At 40.7% G+C, this 23,835-nt stretch overlaps 1 protein-coding gene across 12 annotated transcripts in view; it reads left to right on the top strand.

Moving 5' to 3' along the window:
* Nucleotides 1-23,835, top strand: part of dennd4a (DENN/MADD domain containing 4A) — a 137,735-nt gene that overhangs the window by 59,762 nt on the left and 54,138 nt on the right. For 11 of the 12 annotated variants that reach the window (XR_011587450.1, XM_070858601.1, XM_070858600.1 and 8 more), the window contains 8 exons: nt 2,339-2,580; nt 4,025-4,091; nt 4,551-4,609; nt 6,580-6,724; nt 10,083-10,258; nt 11,452-11,552; nt 12,657-12,875; nt 13,490-13,635. Coding sequence is in view for 11 of the 12 variants with exons in the window: in XM_070858601.1 (XP_070714702.1) it covers nt 2,339-2,580; nt 4,025-4,091; nt 4,551-4,609; nt 6,580-6,724; nt 10,083-10,258; nt 11,452-11,552; nt 12,657-12,875; nt 13,490-13,635 (1,155 nt within the window). In the remaining variant the exon portion in view is untranslated. The remainder of the gene's footprint in view (nt 1-2,338; nt 2,581-4,024; nt 4,092-4,550; nt 4,610-6,579; nt 6,725-10,082; nt 10,259-11,451; nt 11,553-12,656; nt 12,876-13,489; nt 13,636-23,835) is intronic. The other variant, XM_070858609.1, reaches the window with a different exon arrangement.

A 23,835-nucleotide genomic window follows, 5' to 3' on the forward strand; every position in this document is an offset into this window, starting at 1 on the left:
GTTTTGTTCGATATCAGATTTTTTTTTTAGCCTAGTTGAAGGGCCTTGCTTCATAATACAAGACACCATTTGATTTACTTTGCAAGCCAAGAAGTAGTGGTTAGGTAGCACTTGAATATTCCGATAATCCTTAAATTATAAAACAATAATCCTTTTATTTTCCTTTTTAAATTTTGTTAACTAAGAGCAAAAGCTGTAGGACATTTTAAAAGCTTTATCGTGTTATTTAAGTCAGAGTGGTACAGTAGCCTGGTAATAGATGAGCAGGCCAGGGCAAGTTGTGAAATTAAATTCAACAGATTAGTAAATTTTGGACTATTCCCTTGAAAGCTACCAAATTGTTGTAAAAACCCTGACCTTCAAGGGAGGGAACCTGCTGCCCCTACAGGATCCGGCCTTCATGATTCATGCGACCATATTTTAAATCAAATGCTAATGTACTTTTACCTAATACACGTCTTCAGTTGTATCAGCTGTATAACTCTGATCATCCATATATTCCTTTTTGTCATGTTTGTCATCAGTAAAGTTTATGGTATAAAATGAGTTAACCGGGTATCCAAGTCATACAGATGAGGAAGATCCTAGCTTTGATATCTGGTCTGTGATGAGATGAACACAGCTGGGGTGACAATAATCCATTGCGCTAAAATTTGTAATGGTAAGTGAGAGTGACACCTAGCTGGGGCAGTAAACCCTCAAACAACAATGATTGCACCAATGACTAGGTTTAGCCTTCATATTCCTGCTGCAATGCAAACTTTCTCATATGTGCATTTTCTTTTATTTTGCATGTTAATTTTTATGACGAACAAATCAAACTACTGAGAAATCTACAGATGGAATTTCTTGTGCCTGATACTGGATGTACACTCTTTCTCCATCATGATCATCACACTTGCCTAAGCAAATTGGCATAGTCAGAACTTGGAAGTATGCGCAGGCGTACTGCTCGAGATTGACCTGCATAGCTTCCAATACAGTGTACTTAAAGCTTTCCACTGCACGCTCAGCTAGGACCACCTATTGGGGCATTGGCTTGCTGTGTAATCTGGAGCTGAGTGAAAGAATCCCAGCTCGTATGAGGGATTTATCCCTACACGTCCTATTAGTGAGCAAGACTAGCTGGCCAATACCAGCAGTACCTTTGAGTACAGTGGTTATGGCTGGTTCACGTATGGTATTACTGAGCCCATCACACCATTTGACTCATTTTCATCACCAGGCAAGTTATTGTGGAGCAACCACAACTCCATATAGACCTTTTTTCCACCAGGAGCATGCTCACTAGCTCTACCCGCAGTTAGATTTGAAGCAGAGGAAGATGCACGGTGATCGGGAGAGACATGATTGGCAGAATGGGCTCCTCTGTGCTGTAAACATCTATAATTCTATGCATTATTGCAACCGTTGCCAATACAGGATGGATCAGATGAAAATACGAATAATGACTGATAGGAAAAGACCTATTGATCATAGAATGGTTGCAGCACGGAAGGAGGCCTTTTGGCCCATCAAGTCCGTGCCGGCTCTCTGCAAGAGCACTTCAGTCAGTCCCATTCCCCCGCTCTTTCCCCGTAGCCCTGCAATTTGTTTTCCTTAAGATACTTATCCAACTCCCATTTGAAAGCTGCGATTGAGTCTGCCTCCACCACCCTCTCAGGCAGTGCATTCCAGATCCTAACCACTCGCTGCGTAAAAAAACGGTTTTCCTCATGTTGCCTTTGGTTCTTTTGCCGATCTGTGGCCTCTGGTTCTTTTGCCGATCTGTGGCCTCTGGTTCTTGACTCTTCTGCCAATGAGAACAGTTTCTATCCACTCTGTCCAGACCCCTGATGATTGTGAACACTGTCCAGCCTGTCCCATACAGCTGCGATGCCTTGCGCATCACAATATATACTGTTGCCACCCCACCTGGAAGCCATGTGATCTAGGAGAGGCAAAAAAACAGCTAAAACCCAGGCCTATCGGGGAAATAAATCTGGAAAATTACTTTCCAACCCCTTTAGGCAATCAAAACTCATCCAGGAGAGCACTTGGGGCCCTGTCAGATACTTGCAAACTCAACACCTTCAATAATCACTTTACAGTAAGTATAGTGCAGCAGTAAGTGTCAGAGGGAAATTAAAAGCAAGGCAAAGACTTTCTGGCTGCGTCTGCTGTAAATTATAAGATGCAGTGTTGGGTGCACCCAGACTAATTCCCCTTATTTATACATACTTGTAATTGTTTAATGGGATTATTCTGCTTTCATCACCACAGTGTACCAAGTTGGTAATTATCTCCTAGTGTTACTCTGCAGCTTAATGTTTCAAATGCCCGTACTCATTGTTCTTAGGTTTATGGTGCGGCTATTCAGTTCTATGAAGCTCTTCCTCAAGAGAACTTGACCGACAAGCAACGATCACAGTTAGGGCTGGTCAGTGCTGCCGACCGAAAACCCATCCTCTCGAAAACTGTTCACACCAGCAAATGCATCTGCCTTCTGTCACACTGGCCGTTCTTTGATGCATTTCGAAAATTTCTCACATTTTTATACCGCTATTCAATCTCCGGACCTCACGCACTACCTATTGAGAAGTAAGTTTTCCTGTAAAAGGTGAATTCTTCCTGACTCTGCTAGAAATGTCAGCAAACATGGTTGCAGGTGTGGACCTGCTGGGTGCAGAGTTAGCTGACCTCAGCTGAGCTGTAATAATGAATCCCCGGGTTGAAGCTGGAAACACTGGTCAGGCTCGCTATTCAGCAGGTCCTACTGGAAGAGCAGCTTAATAATGTTGGGTGAGGAGCTTGGCTGCAATGTCCCAATGGTTAAATAACCAGCTACACACTGTCAGAATTCACTGTTAAAAGTGAATAAAGGCCAGCTGGGCACAGTACTGGAGGGTTCCCGTGGAAACAGTAGCTAGTGAGGATCGTCACCTTCAGGAGAGGAGGGGACGGATAAAATTGGCGAGAATTATTTTTTCAGAGTTGGCACCTTGCACTATGGGGATCATTCTAAGTTCTGGGCCCTTATTCTGCTCTCCTGAGGTCAGCTAACGCTGCACCGACAAGGGATCAGACCTGGCACCATGCAATTTTACTCTCGTATCCTTTCATTTTCATTGTGAAGGAAGGTCTGGACTTGCTGCAAAAATTCATGATGTGGTTTAAACAATAGTTCAGATTGGTGCATGAGGTGTAACTGCAGATTGACAGACGGTTAAGGTGTCACTTACACACTGGAAATTATGGTACTTGCCTAAAAATAATTGTGTAACACATTCTAAATAGTTTCCTGAATAATTAATGTATCTTCCATTGTTAATATTTTCCTACCCCTGTTGGCTGGCAGTGTTGAAATCTAATATCAGTGTCGAGTCTTGTGTTTGATAGATGGAGCTTCTGGAAGTTTCCACACTCAAACCAAAGATACCATAATATGGAGTCGGTCCCAGCAGTTATCTGCTGGGGTTGTGAGTTCAGTGGAGATCTGCTTCATGTGCTATTTCAGTATGCCCAGGGAGTTTTTGACAAGGTTTTGCAGATACAAACTACAGGGTACCACAATTGGAGTGCCTGTGTGTGTTTATTTTTACAGTTACTTCATTCCTCAACCACCTTCCCTAGATCTCCCTCAGCTGTGGCCAAAATGTGAGCTGTGCTAATGCTATACTTGTCACTCTTCTGTTGTCTGTCAATAGGTGTGTGTGGAAGCAGCTGGTGGTGACTGCCTTCTGATAGAATGTGATGAAAAGCTTATCTATTTAGTTTTATGTCAACAGAAAATCTGATTTAATTCATTGGTAAAGATCAAGTGAAGATGTAATCCTTTTCTTCAAGTTTAAAAAAAACCCCTACATAACCTCAGTTGTTGGATTTAATACAGATAGCGATGTTTGTTGGAGAGATTGATTTTTTTTAAATCACAAAATAACTGAGTCATTCAGTTGGACAGATGTGTTCTTACAAAAAGGCCATGGTGATTACAGATGTTTTCTCCATCTATTCAATCAGCCTCTTTATGACTTCTATTTTGCAGACACATCTGTCATTTCATGCACAATGTCCCATTTCCTTCTCCTCAGAGACCAAGGATTCTTGTGCAGGTGAGTGTCTACGTGCATGATTGACAGCCAGAGCAGTAGTATAACGCTATGGGCTGTGTGCTGTTGTTTGGATTATAGCAGGAAAATGTTGCCATTTCGCACATTTAGCAAAAACATATTACCCCACCATGCATCCTGAATATTCACAATGTAATAGCCATGTGGTAATGCAGTGTGCCTTTCTATTGGGTGAAATGAGAGCAAAGCTAATCCCATAGAAAAGCCAGGCATTCCAAAAAGCATTTGAACGTGCAGAAAATAATCAGCGACATGAGCAAAAGAAATGGATGGTAAGAGATGTGAATTTGAGAGAAAGATGCTGGAGAAATAAATAAAACTTGAAATAAAATGAATGGGTGTTACAGTGGGGAGAGGGGCTTCTCGATGCAGCTTCTGTTGGGACCAAAATTTCCATTAGTGTGAGAGTCTATTCACTTTCAGTCTTGTCCTCTCTTACAGCAATCCCCTCATGACCACCTGATGCTTTGCCAACCTGTATCTTCACCACTACCACTGAGGTAAGTATAGATAAGCACAGTTATATTTAAAAATTAATTGAATTGTCTCCTTTCTTTAGGACACTTTGTGCCACTTGCCATTCCCAAGTCAGCAAGAGTGGGCGGTGATTGGAGTCGCATATAGGCCAGACTGGGTAAATACAGCGAGTTTACTTCCCTGAAGAGCATCAGTGAAGCAGTTGGGTTTATACAACAATCCCAGTGGTCACTTTAACTGATACCAGCTTTTTTTTTAGCTGAATTCAAATTCTCAAACTACCATGGTGGAATTTAAACTCTTGTTTTCTGGATTATTAATTCAGTAACATGTTTCACTGTTAACTCCTGTACCAGTACAGGATAAATGTTGTGAAAGTAAATTATTCTTGTGTTGGCTCGTGTATGCCAGTGTGACAACGCCTGAACACTGATATAAACTCTTGTATACTGAGTATATCCTCGAACGTAGTCCCACATTACAACAGTGACTACACGAATGAAAATACTTCATTGGCTGTAAAGTGCTTTGAGATGTCAGGTGGTCATGAAAGGAGCTATATAAGTGCAAGTCTTTCGAGCACATCAGAGTAGTAGTGTTAGTAATGGACAATCCAATATTCAGTTCTGGACCTTCTGTACAATAGATGGAACAGGCGTATAAATGATGTACATCTCCTATGATATTTTTATATCTCCCCAGACAAATGGTTTTACAGCTCTCTATGAAAAGTGCGCCACGCAAACGGCAGAAGAATAAATAAATCAAAAGTCTGAAGAAAGTCCCAAAAAAGATGTAACAAATCAAACTTTGTACTTGTGTCTCCTTGTTAAATCAAAAGCCTCTTGATTGAATTACATCTGTGGAATTCATTCCCAGCATCAGTTCCTTATGTGTAGCAACATGTGGTGCATTTATAACCAAACAGCAATGCTGTTCCTTCTCTCTCCTTCTCCCCTTTCCCTCGTTCGATGTGAAGTACTTTGTTGGAAAGTAACCAGACTTGTCCCAGCTATAGTTTGTGGTTTTCAGTAACAAGCTGGAACTGAGCATCCTCTTCGATGTTGCCAGATTCTGTGTCCTATACAACACTTTCAACCTTCATAATGCAGTCTGTTGGATTAAATTGAAAATTGTTTGCTAAAATAATGTGGTCCTGGACCATGTTGAAATGGGTTCGATATCTTTTCAAATACGGAGCTGAAAACGGTGCCTGCATTCCATGCAGCTAATTGTCTGCAAATGACAGGCACATTTTATGAAGTTAACAGATTGAAAGGGTTGATTACAACAAAGCTGGGTAGAATTTCGTATCACTAGTAATAAAATGACCTCTCTTTGTATCCCATGCAGTATGTATTCCTTTTAAAGACTTCAAACACCTGTAGCCAAGCAGTTCCTGAGAAAATGGGAATTTGGGAAATTATCATGACTGCCTTGTAAACTGTACTCTAGCTCTTTCAGAGTGAAATGTTCTTTAATTATTCTAGAGATTCACTTTATTGATCAGCTCAGGGCTGTGCATAATGCAGTGCTAGAACTTAGTCTTTCAAACATCTAAAATCCTTGAGCTCTATGGTGCCGTATACTCCTGGAATAATGCACTGTGCCACAGAGCGACAGGACATTGTGTTCTGCTACCCAACACCCCCCCCAGCAATGATTTAAAGCAATCCTAAGTTTATTAAATCACCCTATGCCGTCGGAAAGGCTTTTCCGTTGAGGGCAAGTTGGCTCACGGCTACCTGGAGCCACTCTGCTGTTTCAGAGTGACCACCACAGGATCGGCTCATCTGTTGTCCCTGCTGTGACTCCGTCTGAAAATGGTCTGCATAGTGGAGGAACCTTAAAGAAGGCAAGGAAATAGTTTGTTGCAGCATGGGGCATAAATGAGGGACGCCAGAGGTGTATTTTAATGTGAGCCAGCTGGAGTGATAAGTGACCAGTGTCTGACTACACGGAATTCTGATGGTGTCTGTCCGCTTACTTTCAGTGGTGGCAGTTTCACTACTTTGTTGCAGAACCTGGGCCCGGAGAAAGCAGTAAGTCTGCTGCTGTACGCAGTAACTGAACACAAGATTCTTATTCACTCTCTGCGGCCAGCCGTGTTGACCAGCGTGGCGGAAGCGCTTGTATCTGTGAGTATTAAGCTCAGCTTGCCACGAGGTTCTTTGAGAGATTTGCAAAGCTGTAGCTTCATTTATATTTGGGTGTGTGGTTTTTCTTCCCCTCTAAAACTTATTTGATTTTACTTTGGCTGAATCACCCCATCCAAAATTACCCGCATCAATGCCTGTAAAATGAACATGCAAATTTATAATGAACACTAAGGAGTAGAATTAAATGAATATACAAAATACAAAATCTTGGTGTAAATTATAATTTGTTTGAAAAAATTCTGATTATAATTTGGAGCGTGGCAAATTAAATTGTTACTGGAGGCATTAAAATATCAAATCAATAAATACTTCAACTATTTCAGCTCTTTGTCAGAAGGCCTCACTTTACAGCCTAATGTGAGCTGTGTTAGCAGTTTGTTAAAGTGGATATTAACTCACCAAAGCAAATGGATTTCCTCTATAATTCAGCTCTGATGACTGAGTTTCATCATCAATACTTGATATAGAAAGTCCCAGTACATCAATAATGCTTTCATAGCATTTTTTGGTCTCCGTCTTGCTTATTTTTCTAATTTTCCTCTGTCGGGTGTTTGCTTCTTTTGGGGTACGCTTCCATGGACATGGTGCGCTCTAATACTCAGCCTGCATGACCATTCTGTTAGGTGTGATCCCAGACAGTGAGTGTGGGCGGGTTGTCACACTGTGGGTGTGTTGCGAGGATGGATCATTACCGAACACAAACCCACTCACACAACACCAGCATAGGTGCACTTTGTTACAAATCACTGCAGAGCATCTGGGAGTGGGATTCTTGTTTTTCTTCAGGAGTGTTGAGGCCACTCGTAGCACTCCCACTGCCACTGTGTCTGATCAACTAACTGAACACAGACTAGAAATCATCTGGGACCTTCTGGTCTGTTATAGCTCAGCTCCACTCTTTCTTTACAACTGAGCCATTGAGGAACTGTTCACATCCATTTCTGTTGGTGTTTCTGACTGAAACTGTGCACATCTTCTCATTATTGCAAACAGACTTTTTGTATAAGCTACACATTGTTTCTCTCCAGTCCTCAAGGGTTTTAGTGTATTTTCCTGCGTGGACACAACCGTGATAATGAAAAATATGTGAACAGTTGATGTGAACTGCCATAAAATCTGGTCCACTATTCACTCATTGTGAATGCACTCTGTATTTTATGGTGGGCAGGAAGTCGCTGGTTTTACCAGTGCCTAAGGATTCAATAGCCTTTGGATTCATTGCGAATTATAGAAATAAATTGAATCTAGTGCGGCATATCAGCCGACAAATGCTCTTTCAATAATGGGCTTCGTGCATTGGAACATAGCTAGTTTGGTGATGCATCATCACCACGCAAGGGAAAAGATCAGTATCCTGCCTGATTTTACTCGGTTGCCAGGTTTTCGGTGGGGGTGCGGGGAAGCATTTTGAAAAGGTCAAATTTAATTTAGCCTGGTGGCTCGAAGTACTTGCAGGACTGCCATCAAAATGCAGATATTGGTTAGACACTTGCAAACAAGTTGGTTGAAAAGCTATTAATGTGGCACTTTGGGGACGGACCATGGAAACTATCAAGTTACTCAGACACAATCCGGACTCTCCTTTACAAAGAATTCTGCTACCATTAGAGCATCAGTTTTTTTTTCTGTTTCTTTGGATTTATTTGAGAAGTTGGTTGAAACAACGAATCTGATTGTCACAAGATTGAGGGAACTGGCGGGGAGAAATTGCTGAGCCTGACGGTGCGAAGCAGCAAAATTTACACGCACACAGTGAAATAACATCACTGAAGCACCCCTGCCGTTTCTCTCTTGATATTAATTCAGCTGGTGCACAGTTAGGTTCAGTATTTCCTTTCACCTGGTCTGTGATGGTGTTGCCAGAAGATCATTGTTTAAACAAAAATAATTGTTTTAAAACCCACCAGAAAATGAGAAGAAAAGTTGAAACTAATCACAGTTCCTTCAAAATGCTATTTTTAAAAAAAAGACATGATGGTGGCACTTAATCTTTAAGTTGAAAGGTGTTTACACAGGAAGTGAGGCCATCTCTCTTTGAAGCTTTGAAATCTTAGCATCAGGCATTTCTGTTCTGTGGAAGACTACTGTGTGTATTAAGTGTATATAAAGCGTTCTATCCTAGGATTCAAAGTCCCAGCAATATAGAAGGCTACAGTAGCTGCTCCCTCTTTATTATATTGGCTCCTGGAGCCACACAAGGTAATAACAAAGTGGTCATATTATAAAAGGATTGCTTTAAGTGGTTTATTTATTGGTGTGAAAGTCATGCTCAGGATTTTGTATGTTAAATGATGTAGCAAGGGTGTAATGAGAGGCAACTGTAATGAGGACAGATATCTTGTGAATTTGGAAGCGCAGATCTGGGTGAATTTTCTGCTGGGGTTGGAAGAGCAATATCTGGATCCATAGTTGAGCAGCAATCCAAGTTGAGCCGTTTAGTTCTACAAAGGGATAGTGTTCCTGGTGATTAGAGTACCTTAAAGAAAATTTCTCACACATGAGTGGTATATAAAACTTTATCTTTGGTCTTGGATACAGAGTTTTTGGATCCATGGGGAATGTTGAGGTGCTGCTGCAACAGATCTTTATTCCTGGCATAGGATAGAGGACTAACTTGAGTGTTAGCAATATGACCTTGTCTGTGATGGCCCTTGATATTGAAGAGATGATTTATATGGCATCGTTGAGTGGTGGAACATTGAAGAGACTTCAAGCTCTAGTTGAGGTCATAATATCTGAGATGTCATAAAAGACTAGAGGGATCAATTATAATGTAGAAAAAGGTTTTGAACCATTATTGAACTCGTAAAGGCCTGTAAATGTGCAGCTGCTCACTGCTTCAGCAGCTGGGCTTTTATTACTGCCTTGAGATTATGAATTAATTCAACCCAACCTGCTTTATGTAGGCTAAAAGGATATTACTATAACTCTTAAAACTTTAAAGTTGGCAAGTTTCAAGAATTTCTTTGAGTGAGGTTGTTGGACATGGTGAACCATCCCAACCCTACCCTTAAATATGTTGATTCTTTTTACTAAATGATAAAATTACTACTTAATTTTGGTAGATTTTAGTCATGAAACGTTAGATTTCACACTCTATTTTCGTTCGCATGTATTTTCTAAATACAAAATTCTAGCACTAGAAGTGTATGATTTATAGATTTCAAAAGTTAGTAAGAGTTTGGATTTTTCAGTCAGGTTGTGAGAATGTTCAAAAAAACAATGAAATCCTTGGTAATAATGTAGCCTTAACTGAGCTTGTACTACAGTTGAGGGAAAGTGCTTAAGCTGTTATCAGAAAGTATGTTGATTTTATTGTAACTCTTTTTATATGCAGATGATATTTCCATTCCATTGGCCATGTCCTTACATTCCTCTATGCCCATTGGCTCTGGCAGATGTCCTTAGTGCCCCTTGCCCCTTCATCGTAGGGGTTGACTCTCGCTATTTTGACCTATATGATCCTCCAAGTGATGTGAGCTGTGTGGACCTGGACACTAACACCATCTCTCAGTAAGATTTTGATTTGTACAATTAGAATATAAAATGTAGTTATGAATAGCAATTGAGTTGGAAAAAGGAACTGTATCAAATGAACTGTCCACATTTTGAACAATAGTGTCCCACAATAAGTAGATGTTTAAGCAATAACTAGTTGACCTCCTGTGAGAGTCAAGACCTAGTGTAGTCTTAGGATGAAGCAGGGATAAAGGCTGGGGATAATTGGATCAGGCCACGCAGATGCACAGCAGCAACTCGCCAAGACTTCTTCGACAGCACCTCCCAAACCGCGACCTCTACCACCTAGCAGGACAATGGCAGCAGGCGCATGGGAACACCACCAACTCCACGTTCCCCTCCAAGTCACACACCATCCTGACATGGAAATATATCGCTGTTCCTTCATCGTCGCTGGATCAAAATCCTGGAACTCCCTCCCTAACAGCACTGTGGGAGTACCTTCACCTCATAGACTGCAGCGATCCAAGAAGGTGGCTCACCACCACGTTCTTGAGGACAATTAGGGATGGGCAATAAATTCTGGCCTTGTCAGCGATGCCCACATCCTGTGAAGTGAATAAAAAACGGACATAAATCAGTAACCATTTTAAAGTCCTATATTCTGTCCTTATTGTTTTCCTTTTCCATTATAAATTCCTCTGTCTACATTTATAATGGTAATGCTTCTGTTAACTTTAATACTGTAACTATACCCTTCCCTCGATGGTGGCACTGCAGCACCTCCACTGGCACCCATATGTAATTACAGCATGACCGTTGTCTAAAATAATAACTGTCACTGATCACTTTGTTGACTAGCTTGATTCCACAGAAAGGTGGCATGTTCTTTATTCTATAATAATTTTCTTGCTTATAAAGCAAATTAATGATAAGTGGGTTGGTTTCTATCAGTTAGTTGAGCTAAAACTCCAGATTAATGTACGAAGCAAGAAACTACAATACCGGTTACCATTAATTGATGGTTCAATGTCCCCTGCCTACCAGCTGACTCATCAGCGTGTATACTGAATTACAATTTTGGGCGGTATATTGTTTTGTTAAATTGACTATCATTTACACAGTGTACTTGTGATGCAATTTATTTTTTGCTGATAGTGAAAACAATATTGAGATTGCAATTTCTAAATTAATTTGCTGTGTATTTGAGCTCAAGACTTGTATTTAAAAGAAGATTGTTGTTTCAGAACTGAAGACAGGAAAAGCCTTACATGGAAAGTGCTTCCAAAGAAAGCTTGTAAAAATCTGATCAACTCTTTGAACAACATTTATGAACAGCTAGCAGAGAGTAAGTACATCATGAACTGTGTAATGCTAAAATTTGTTCATCCTTTTAAAACTGGCAAAGTATTCAGATAACCACGGAGACTCCAGGGGCATTTGTGCTGGGGGTGGGAACCCTGCTCAGCGACAGCACATATCACAAATTCAGACACTCTGCCCACAATAAGAACATAAGAAATAGGAACAGGAGTAGGCCATATGGCCCCTCGAGCCTGCTCCGCCATTCAATAAGATCATGGCTGATCTGATCATGGATTCAGCCCCATAACCCCTTATCGTTTAAGAAACTTGTCTATTTCTGTCTTAAATTTATTCAATGTCCCGGCTTCCACAGCTCTCTGAGGCAGCGAATTCCACAGATTTACAACCCTCAGAGAAAAAATTGCTCCTCATCTCAGTTTTAAATGGGTGCCCTTATTCTAAGATCATGCCCTCTAGTTCTAGTCTCCCCCATCAGTGGAAACATCCTTTCTCCATCCACCTTGTCAAGCCTCCTCATAACCTTATACGTTTCAATAAGATCACCTCTCATTCTTCTGCATTCCAAATAAGAAGAGGCCCAACCTCCTCAACCTTTCCTCATAAGTCAACCCACTCATCTCCGGAATCAACCTAGTGAACCTTCTCTGAACTGCCTCCAAAGCAAGTATATCCTTTCGTAAATATGGCACGTCCTATCTGAATTAACAGTGCAAGAGATATCTCAGCATGCTTATGCTGATGCTTGACTCGAGCTGTTTACTCTGACTCTGTTTCCCTCCTCTTTCTATCCTATAGAATTTACAGCATATAGAGGCAGGATCAGATATCGGATGTGCTGCTTGTCACAGGCAGTAATGCTGGCACTTTTTTTTTTGGTTTACAATTGAAAACTGGCCATTTGGGAAAGATACCAGAGAGACTCCAGTGGAAGTGTACACCACCATGAGTCATTGTCTTTTGGGGGGGGGGGGGAGGAATCTGAAAATAAAATCTCCAAATTTAAGTTTATTTATAAAAAAAATCTTTAGAAACAATTAAAAATGACTCAGTTGTACACTGCATACATTTAAGGATGTGTATTTTATAATAATCATTTAAATGTAAAATTAAATTGATTTACTTCCAGTGCATCAAAGACCCAGAGAGGAAGCTTTACTGGAGTTAACAATGAACGATCATGATTTGAACTCTGGTAAGAAGATGCAGGTGCTGGAGATGGAGATACAAGAAGCCTTCCTCCGATTCATGGCTTCCATACTGAAGGGTTACAGAACTTACCTTCGACCCATAACAGAGGCTCCTTCTGAGAAAGCCACAGATGCAAGCTCACTGTTTGATCTTCAAGGTAGTTACAAATAATTGAAAATAATTAAAGAATAATATTTGTGATTTTGACTTTGCAATCATCAAGTTAGGTGCCTCCTTTAAAAAGTATTAAATACAGTATTATCTGCATTGTAAATTAATTGAATTCAAAAACATTAGCCGCCTGCTTTTTAAAAGATAAAGTTTGAATTGTGCTTTGAAATAAAACTGCTATTTAAATTACAATTTCTAAAAAGAAAGCGCTACCATTTCCTCCTTTGTGAGTGAATCCAGTATTGACATCCCATATGTACCATGACGGAAAGAAACTAATGCCATGATACAGTATAGACAAGAATGCTTCAGTTTTGTCACTTGTGTCTAGCAGCTAGCCTTAAATTTGTGAAGTTTTTCCCAAGGAAAGTATTGGGACCACAGGTTATGGTGACTGAAACGGTCAAATTCTGTTACTCCATTCTGCTATTCTATTTTTCAATGAAATTCAAAAGCCAGTGACCTCGGCTATATTAGACAAAAGAGTCGCTGTGCCTTTTAATCAGGGTCACAGGATTTTTACCCATGTTTTGGGTATCGCATTCCATTGAGAGGAATATTTATCTTTTTTTTAAATTAGTGACTTCCTGTTAATCGTAGGTTTCCTGAAGAGCCGAGACCGTTCTCACCAGAAGTTTTACTCATTGATAACAAAGACACAAATGTTTATTCGATTCATCGAGGAATGTTCCTTTGTGAGTGACAAGGATGCAAGTCTGGCTTTCTTCGACGATTGTGTGGACAAAGTAAGTCGTCTTGTTATTTTATGAAAGCTCAATGTTAATCTCTGACTTCTCCAGGCACGTCTGTTTTTTTTTGGTGGAAAGTTACATTTCTGTTTGTTGCTAAATAATCCAGGTTGTGTGTGGAATGAGAGGAAACTAACTGCTCTTGTGTGCAGGATTCTGAAGTTCTTGCAGAATCCTGTGTCCATTTTTAGGAAATCTATATTTGATTACTCCTGCAATGCTGAGAGGCTGTCTAATTTGAAGAGCTTGGATCCTTTCTGTAATACCTAGCTGAATATTGTGTACCCATTTGGAAGGTTGAGTAAATGGATAGATTACAAACCTTCTTCGATGACACAAGCTCTCCTCTAACTGATGAGCATGCTTTGTTGGTCTCGAAAAAATTAAATGGATAATTACAAATTATTTATTACAACCTTTTTTTCTCATCTGTGATGTATTTGCTTCATGGGTTCTTTGCTTAAGAGTTCATAGTAACACATTGCTATTAAGAACTAGTTGGTTTATTAGCAAAAGGTTTAACACTCACACTGCACATTACCAGTTCATCCACCAGGCTCACAATCACCTGCCCCATCGTGGATCTCCCAAGTCCAACTGGCTGGGGTTTTATTGAGTCATGTGAACATCACATGACTGGCTAAGCCACTCCCAACTCAACAGCTCTACAACTATTTTAAATAGAACATTAAATCAAGTTCCCTCAACAGCTCTACAACTATCCTCACAGATGCATACATTACATCATCGGAGCCAAAGCTCATTATGACCGATAGAGGTTCTGGAGCCTCAGCAGAAGAATCCCTGATGTGGATCGTTTGGTCAGTCCTTAGCAAGTTTGTGATAACCTGCCCTGTATATGTGGGTTGCAGTTACTGGGATTCAAACTAGCAGTTCAGAGCTGAATGACGCCCCAGCATTTATAGCTATTGAGGATTTCTTACTAAATATAATCTTTGGGCTAAATCAAGTTTGAAAAATAATATATGTGCACAGGTCAATGTGCTAGTTGCATGAGTTGGCAATATTCTCTCAATTGTGAACTTGTTTCCATATAAATCTCACGGGTATGAAAACATTTACTAATCTGACAATCCCTAAATAATCAGAATTAATGAGATTGAAAATAATCCTCACACATCATTAAATGTCTTTTACACATGGCTAATTATACAACATTCAAATGACAAGAAATAACTATTCCAGAATAAAAAACACAGCCAGTGGAAAATGTCAATTTTACAGTTTAGCCAAGCACTCAACTTGTGCACAGTTTTGGTTTTAGTCCATTTACTTCTTTATCGAATGGATAGAAGATCCACCCCAGAAATGTTGGTCAGTCACATAAAACTCATTTAGCAAAATGAAAAAACACATTGAGGCAACTCTGTTCATTCATTTCAGAATTAAATTACTTTACACAGCATTGCACAGAAACAGGCCATTCGGCCCCACGCTCCGTGCTGGTGTTTACGCTCCACACCAGCCTCCTCCCACCCTCTTCATCTAACCCCTCACCTTCTATTCCTTCTATTCCTTTCTCCCTCATGTGTTTATCCAGCTTCCCCTTAAATATACCTATGCTAATCGCCTCAACCACTCCCTGTGGTAGCAAGTTTCATGTTCTCATCACTCTCTGCGTAAAGATGTTTCTCCTGAATTCCTTACTGGATTTTTTAGTGACTGTCTTATATTTATGGTCCCTAATTCTGGTCTCCCCCACAAATGGAAACATCTTCTCTATGTCTACCCTATGAAATCCCTTCATAATTTTAAAGACTTCTTTCAGGTCATCTCTTAGTCAAAGGAGTCCCAGCCTGTTCATTTATTCCTATTATATCCTCTCAGTTCAGGTATCATCCTTGTAAATCTTTTTTGCATCTTCTCCAGTGCCTCTATATCCTTTTTGTTATATGGAGACCAGACTTGATTGAACAGTCCCCAAACCCCATTTCTGGCCCAGGGCCCCTAAGCCAGACACCACCCCCTGTGTGCCCGTCAATGGCTGAACTCTTTCCAGTTACACAGGACAATCAAGGGCTTTGTTTGGGTGCAATTCTGAGCGACAACAACAAAGTTATAGACAGCAGCCACGTTGTTTTTTTCATTGTATCAGAGGGAGCTTCCAGACACTCCATGCGCAAAATCCTCGTTGTGTAAGCTTCCTCTCGCACGCAAGCGCACTGATGCTGTCGCGGCAAGCAGAGTGAACAAACCGCTTCCCACGCGGCCGACACTCGAAGGGGGCCGCTCCGTGTGGGTCCAGTAATTCACCTTGCAGTCCCCAGACCGGCAGAGATGTTTCTCGAATAGACTCAATAGACAGGAATTTGCAATAAAGATGTGCTTCTAACAAAGGATTGTGGCACACATTTTTGGAACTTAATTATGGAAACATACAAATTATTTATGTGCAAAGTAGTAATCCCCTTTGGCTTTTTTAATTCATTTCCTCAATTATTTTTGAGCAAAGTTATGTTAAAGTTCATTTCATTAGCATCAGTTTATTAGTGTAGATTACCAATGCACTTGGGTAAATTTTATTTGCAGCCTAAGGATTACTGTATATTAATGGCAGCGTTAGACAAGACATTCCTTTCTCCGGGGGAAGGTTGATGGTTGCATTTATTTTGTGTGATTTCCTTTTGAACAAAGAATGAAGAAAATGTCTGTTAGCCTTATTTCGATGTTGTTTAACCTAAATTTAAAAAAAACATTATAACACTGCATAGTACTCTTGTTCAAAACAAACTGCTTGGTTGATTCACTGTGAGTTTGTAATGATCTGACCTAATTCTAGGTGTTTGATCCAGGAGTGTCTGACCCAATAAAAAATACATTTATATTCTGGAATAGCAAGAATATCTGCAGCACAAACAAGATTAAGCTATATTCTGCCAATCAGGCACAATCCAATACTGTGTAGTGGGGTTGGGCTGGTAGAATAATGAGTTGAAGCACCATGCCACTGAGTATTGGGATACAAGGTAATGGCCATAATTTCACACATGGGGATTCCTGTCGGTGATGAAGGGAGAGCAGCACAGAGCAAATACGAGCCGCTCCGTTCCATGGATGAATGCAAATTTGATGGGGTTATGCTGAGTCTTTCTGTACCCCCTGGAGTTTGGAGAGTGGAATTGAGAGCTGGCTACTTGCCCTTTCTGTGGATTCATTGAATGGGATGACATGGACGTGAAGGAGGAATTTCTGTTTTTAAATGGGTGAAAGCGTGGCATTCACGCTACGTGCTGGTAGGGACCTCATAGATTCTAGATTCCAGAACATCAGTGAAGTCTTAATTGCAGAACTAATTTGCAACAGAATTCTAGGTTTGGATCAAAAATTCTATACAATAGGCGATGGCCCTAGAATCAAACATGAATTTAGATGATAAAACTATACATTATTGTAGAGTTTAAGGCGGCGATAGACAGATTTTTGAGCGATAAAGGAGTGTAAAGGGTTATGGGGAGTGGGCAGGGAAGTGGAGCTGAGCCCATGATCAGATCAGCCATGATCTTATTAAGTGGCGGAACAGGCTCGAGGGGCTAAATGGCCTACTCCTGCTCCTATATCTTATGTTCTTATATATAACCTAAAATCTCTGTGGGTGGAGTTCACGTGTTTAATTTTCACTTTATTAAGCACATACATTATGTAAAAGTCTACAAGTTATCATTAAGGGTGTTGTGCTGATGTTGCACAGCTGTCTCTACTTGAACTGTTTACTTTTACATAATTTTAAACAAAACACTTATTTTTCTAAAAATATCAAAAGCTACCTTTAAGTTTTAAATTCTATTTACCCAACTTTGATCCATAATCCCTTGATACCTTCATGCTGCGCTCTTCACATTTTATTGTTCCTTAAACTTCCAGACCCGTGTTACATTACTGTTTTCCTAAATGTGTAGATGATGGCTAAATCACCAATTCATCAGGATTTCAGACTTGTTTAGTTCTTTATTTCTGTGGTTTTTCCATCTGGTCTTGTCTCTGTGGCCAAGCTGTGTCAGCCTTGAGTGGGTGCGCTGGGAGGGGAACTGCTGGCAGGAGTGTTGTGTCAGGGATTTCTTGGGCCGTTGCTCTGAGCCATCTGGTGTAGTCAGCAGTGAGTAATATCGATGCTGTCCATGGAGTTGCAGGACGAAGTGTCTGTTCCCCTGACCATGTTCTTTCATGCGATTTAGCAGTTTACACACGTACACATGTACATACTGATCAATATCCTGTCATTGCACACAGGACATCAAGACCTTTACTGGTTTAAAGTGAGAGATCTGGATGTTGGACACATTTCATGTCAATTACTTCCATGCCAGACTTCGCATGGCGGGACATCATTTAATTTTATACATGCACCTTTCACACACATTGAGGAGATTGATGCATAGTGCTTATGTTACTGGACCAGTAATCCAGAGGCCTGCACTAATGATCCAAGAGTTCAGATACCACCATGGCAGCTGGGGAATTTATATTCAGTTAATTAAATAAATGTAAAACTCCATGTGGTTCACTAATGTCCTTTAGGGAAGAAAGTCTGCCCCCCTTACCTGGTCTGGCCAATATGTGACTCAAGCCCCACACCAATTTGGTTGACTCATAACTGCCCTCTGAAATGGCCGAGCAAGCCTCTCAGTTGTCAAGGCGGCTCACCACCACCTTCTCAGGACAGTTGGTGATGAGAAATAAATGCTGACCTTGTCAGCGACACCCACATCCCGTGAATGAATTTTTTTTTTAATGCATTAATTAAACCTGGACGATGTAATGAATTAATTTGCACTCCAGAGACAACCATTTATTCGTTTAACTGTCGGCCATTGGTGAGGTGGGCTACTCACTCGCTCAAATAATTATTTATTTAACGCTGTCTTTCCCTGGTTTGGAAGCTGGTTTAATTTTACATTTGTACTCATCACACATATCTCAGAATGTGAGGGACCACATTGAACCCGTGGGTTTTTTTAAACTGGAAAATATCACATTATTTTGTATCCCACATGCAACCATTTATTTATTTATACCGACTGGTGCATCCAGCCTATCCCATAAAGTTACGATGCCTTGTGCCTCACAATACATACACACACCACCCCATCCTGAAGCCATGTAATCTTTTGGGTGCGGCGAAGAAACAGAATAAAAACCCAGGCCAATTTTTGTTTGGTCTTGCTTCTGTTTAATTTTACTAATTAATAAATCTGAGTCACAATTAATAGCTTCAGATGTGCAGTGTGTTAGTTGTCAGTCTGAGTGACCAGGAGCGTATGAGGTACACTGTTGTATTTGAGCTGATCAGCAGCGATAGCCAGATGCCTCAGCGCATTACCTCCCAGATTATTTCACACACAAAATCAGGTTTTGATTCACAGCAAGCATGCAGTTGCCCTTTGCACTGGATATGAGGAAAGGTATGCAGCGAGAGCCTGAATTGTAACATATTGTCTCTCCATATTTAGTGCACCCTTAGCACATACCATTCTCCTGCGTGCCTACTCCAACCCTTTGCCAAATTAGCCAAGAATGACTCTTCTAAACCTGTGTGGAGGCGAGCCGAGCCTCTTGTTTCTTTAATTATATGAGCAAGGTCCAGGAACTTACTGTGTGAAGCATTATGGGAGCAAGCCTAAACCCTCGCACCTTGTGTCACAACATGCTGGAAGATTAATGGCTACATCAGCAAGCGGCGAGGATTCTATCATTCTTTGAGGAGAGTCTATTGTGAATAACTGTGGCAGTTTGTATTGCAGCAAGAAAAGTAGGTTAACGTTGAAACTGAAAATCAAGGTTACTGAATCCCATTGGACATGTCCTTTATCTGTGTGTGTCAGACTCTGACAATTGACTTCATATATTTTATTCAAATATATCATAATAGTCTGTTAAAAATGCTATAGTGCATAATCCAAATGCCACTGCGGGTACTTCAGCATGACAGTCTGTGCTTCCCTGCACTGCACCTGCAACTGGCAGTGTTATTTACAAAAATAGAAAACCCATATGGTGTTGTCACAGTTAGAAGCATCTGCAAAACTTTTTTCCAAAATGTAAAAGGTTGTGATTGATTGAGCAATAATAGAACCAGTGTGTGTTTAGGGCAGAGAACAGAGTTAGGGTAAGCCAATTGATTTAGACAACTCATTTGAATTTTCCTATTGCATATTTACAAAATGTAATGTTCATTACTGACAACAACAGTTGTATTCTCCTTTCTTCCCTGCCACCCTCCAATTTATCATGAATAAGGTTGAAGAGTGCAAGTGCTCAGGATGGGTTTTACATGCAATAGTCTATCTTCTCTGTCAAAGCAGGCACCAACTATCTCAGTTTAGTATTTTACAATGGCACCTCTGACAGTGCAGCTCTCGTTCAATGCTGCAAGTCTCGAGTGGGGCTTGATCCACAACCTTGTGACTCGGTGGTGAGAGTGCTACCACTGAGCCTAGGCAAGGTGCTGAAGCCTAGACAAAATGCTGAAGTCTAGGAGAGAGGATTGAACCTACAAGCTCCTGATTCAGAAATATGCATGCTATAAACTAAGCCCATTTGATACTATTTAGCTGGGTCAATGTTAGAATTAGATCTCCCAATGGCTCAGCTGGTTAAGATTATTGATCGCTGTCTCATCCAGACTACAAAGGTGATAAATTTGCTCTGCAGTTGGCTGATGCCAGCAGGGCAATGGTAAGGCCTTGATTGCTTTCCAGCACCCTCGCTGGAAATGTGTGTGTGGTTATCAGGTGAGGACAGGATAGTGCCCGGATGTAATACCTCACTCCCTACCGTGGTCAAATAGCCCAATGATGTTCACTGTCAAGAATCACATTGATGCTTGTGAGAGATACCAAAGGGCAACTGTAGAACTGAACCCCGCCAAAAAATTTGGCAGAAAAAGGAGGGGGAAAACGTCTTAAAACGAGTAGATCTTGACTTTTACTGGAACATGAACTGACTGGATAGTCTCGTGCTCCCAGTGCAGAAGGGTTTAATTGTTCCACTTTCAATTGTACCGCTGCTTTCACTCTGCATTAATATGAAAAATAAAGTGTTTGACAGCTGTAAGTTATGAAATACAGCTGCTGGCCTTTAAACGACGTAGTCTTGCTTGGCTGAATGTCACAGCCAGGTGGGTTGTATCCTTTTCAAAATTGTTGCAATTAGAAGCTGGATGGGGAGCAATAGAACTGTGCCAGTTATTCCACCATGTTACAAGAGACATAAGCAAAGGCTTAACATACACAGCTAAGGCACTGTTTCCTCCACTTTATACTTGTCTTGCAATTAGTACATTTTCCCTGTTCCACTCTCTTCTTGAAGTCACCCCCAACACCGTGCACTGTTTTCCAAAGCTAAAAGAGTGAATGGTTGACCTCTTCCCAGTACCCTGCTCTGTCATTCTTGAACCACTGCTGAAGGTGCATTAAAAACACCTGAAGTTGACCTTTGTTCTCTCCTCCAATGGCAAAGTTCCTCATCAACATGTTGCCCATTCCACTATAACTGCATGATCAGAGTCTGTCTGGCAGACCCCTGGCATTCACCACATGCCACATTACCAGCAATAAGTATATTTCTACATTTTCTTTGCAACTTTCTTTTTAAATATTACCACTAAAATTTTGGCTACAGTACAAAGGGCAGTTAAGACCAGGGGAATATTTCCTGTCCAAAGTGTACTCTCCCTCTAAGAACGAGTTTACACAAACATTTTCTGCTTATTAGATGAGACCCTTGTTTCAGTTGTTTGCAGTGCGCGGGTAATGGGCAGGGTGGGTATTGAGCGAATGGGCATGGGGTGCTGAGCGAGCCAACTTTGTCCTGGATGGTGCCGCATTGTGTGACTGCACTTATCTGGGTGAGGGTGAGTTTCCATCACACTCTTGACTTGGAATGTTCACCACTGGATCAGTAACTTCATCGCGTACTATTGACTCGTATGCAGCACTAGTAGTTACAGCTCTGCAGATCTTGTTCAAATTAAGCACTTTCTTCTTTTTAGTTGTGTTTATGCACCATATAAATGCTGGTTCTCTTCCAAATATTAGGATGCATAAACTCATCAGTGATAGAACTACATAGAATTCACAGCACAGAAACAGGCCATTCGACCCAACAAGTCTGTGCTGATGTTTATGTTCCACACCAGCCGCCTCCCACCCTACTTCATCTCACCCTATAGGTTTTGGATGTAAACCACCTTATGAACTGAACCTGAAATTCCTGATTGTTTGCTGTATTCAGGAGATGTCTGGGTTCAGAAATTCCTCTTTTAATGAAAAACAGGAGAATATCAATTATTCCCCATTCTCAATAACCTACTGCAACCACTGGAATGCACGGCTTTAAAATGTATGATTATGTTAGTGGGTCGTTAATTATCAAGGGGAGAAAAAATAGCATTCCAAAAATAGCATTCTCCCGTTTTCTATAAAAAGAAGCATTTTGGATGGTGCCACTTGGTTTATTTCCCTGTACATCTGATTGCCACGTCGTATACACATGCACGCGAAAAGTAGGTCACCTGCCATTCTCTGAATGTAGAGAATTACTGCCAGTGACCTCTAATAACCTCTGCACTTCTCTCTTCCCAATAAAAGCTTCTTGGATGCTTTAAAATTCAGCAATTTCATAAGCATTCCCTTGTGCCCTATATCCGTTTTAACTATGAAAGCACATTTAGTTGAGTCTTGATGCCAAAAATAAAGTGCCTCACTTTCTAATATCCTGACATGTTTCACAGTGGAGCTTTATTGCATTCCAATCAGTTGGTGGACTTTTATTCTCTTAATGAGATCTTGCTGTGTTCGAGCCAAGCTTTTTTCTCTGTAGAGGGTAAAATTTATTAGATGGTTTTCATTGTCTACAGCGAACTGCATTAGAAATCAGTGACCTGACTCGGAATTATTCTTTACCCCAACAAATCAGCCCAATGAACATAAAATCTATTTAGTCAATTTGTAAGTATGAAAGAATTAAGGAAGGGCAGCCAAGTGGATATCTGTGCTTTTATTTCTTCAGCTGGCCTAGAGCAAAAACATATGCTGTGTATTGGAATGCTCACTGGAGTTTTCTGTGACATATATGAGATGAATATCATTTGGACACCTTATAACTGTTGAACAAGTCTGCCACTTTGTTTGCTTTCAAAAGATCTGTAGCCCCTTTGATATATGGTTTTATAAGAGCAGCATTTTTGTGAAACATTTAACATAGGAACAGGAGTAGGCCATTTAGCCCCTCGAGGCTGATCTGCGATCTAACTCCACATAACCGCCTTTGGCCTATATCCATTAATATCTTTGGTTAACAAAAATCTATCAATCTCAGATTTAAAAATAACAATTGATCTAGCATCAATTGCCGTTTGCGGAAGAGAGTTCTAAACTTCTGCCACCCTTTGTAAACATGTTCGTACATGGAGGAATCAGTCGCTCTGGGGTTGATCCAATGTACTGCTGCAAATTATTGATATATAATCATCACATAATAAATGTTGCTAATACTTGTGTAGGAACAAAATTTTTAAAATTCAATTGTGAGATAGTAGCCCCTACAGTACAGAGGTTCCTGCGGAGTATTCTGCAATTTGCTTTTGGAACTGAACCTGCCTGAAAACTAAAAATTCTCACTCTGAACTCATTACTGCTGAGGGCAAAAAAAAATCTAAATAACCGCTTTCTCTCACTGCCAACTATAATTACAATTTCAGACATGAATTTATATGCATTCCTGACTTTGCTATTTTCCAGTTTGCCTGTTTCCCCAAAGTGAGGTGCACATCCTGGCAAATTAGAAGTGATTTTGGGTGGAGCAAGATTCAACAGTCGGGTGCTCCAAGTCATGTCCATGGAATGGTATTTATGAAGCTTCATACTTGCCACCGTAGACATGGTAACTTTCAAATCTTGTCAATTCAATCACTGAAGCTGGAGAGGGGGAAGGGAGAGAAAGAAAGAAAAGAAAGAAAGACTTGGATTTATATAGCGCCTTTCACGACCACCGACATCTCAGTGTTTTCCAGCCAATGAAGTACTTCTGGAGTGCAGTCACTGTTGCAAGAGAGAGAAGAGTTGATGAGTAAAGGCCTGGTGTTTCTTGATAGAGTGGGAAGAACATCTGCGGAAAAAGGGAACCATGCCAGTACTTGGAGACGGGGAGGGGCTATTCTGCCCTTCTAGCCTACATTGA

The sequence above is a fragment of the Pristiophorus japonicus genome, chromosome 17 (assembly GCF_044704955.1).
Source record: "Pristiophorus japonicus isolate sPriJap1 chromosome 17, sPriJap1.hap1, whole genome shotgun sequence".
Classification (NCBI taxonomy): Eukaryota; Metazoa; Chordata; class Chondrichthyes; family Pristiophoridae; genus Pristiophorus; species Pristiophorus japonicus.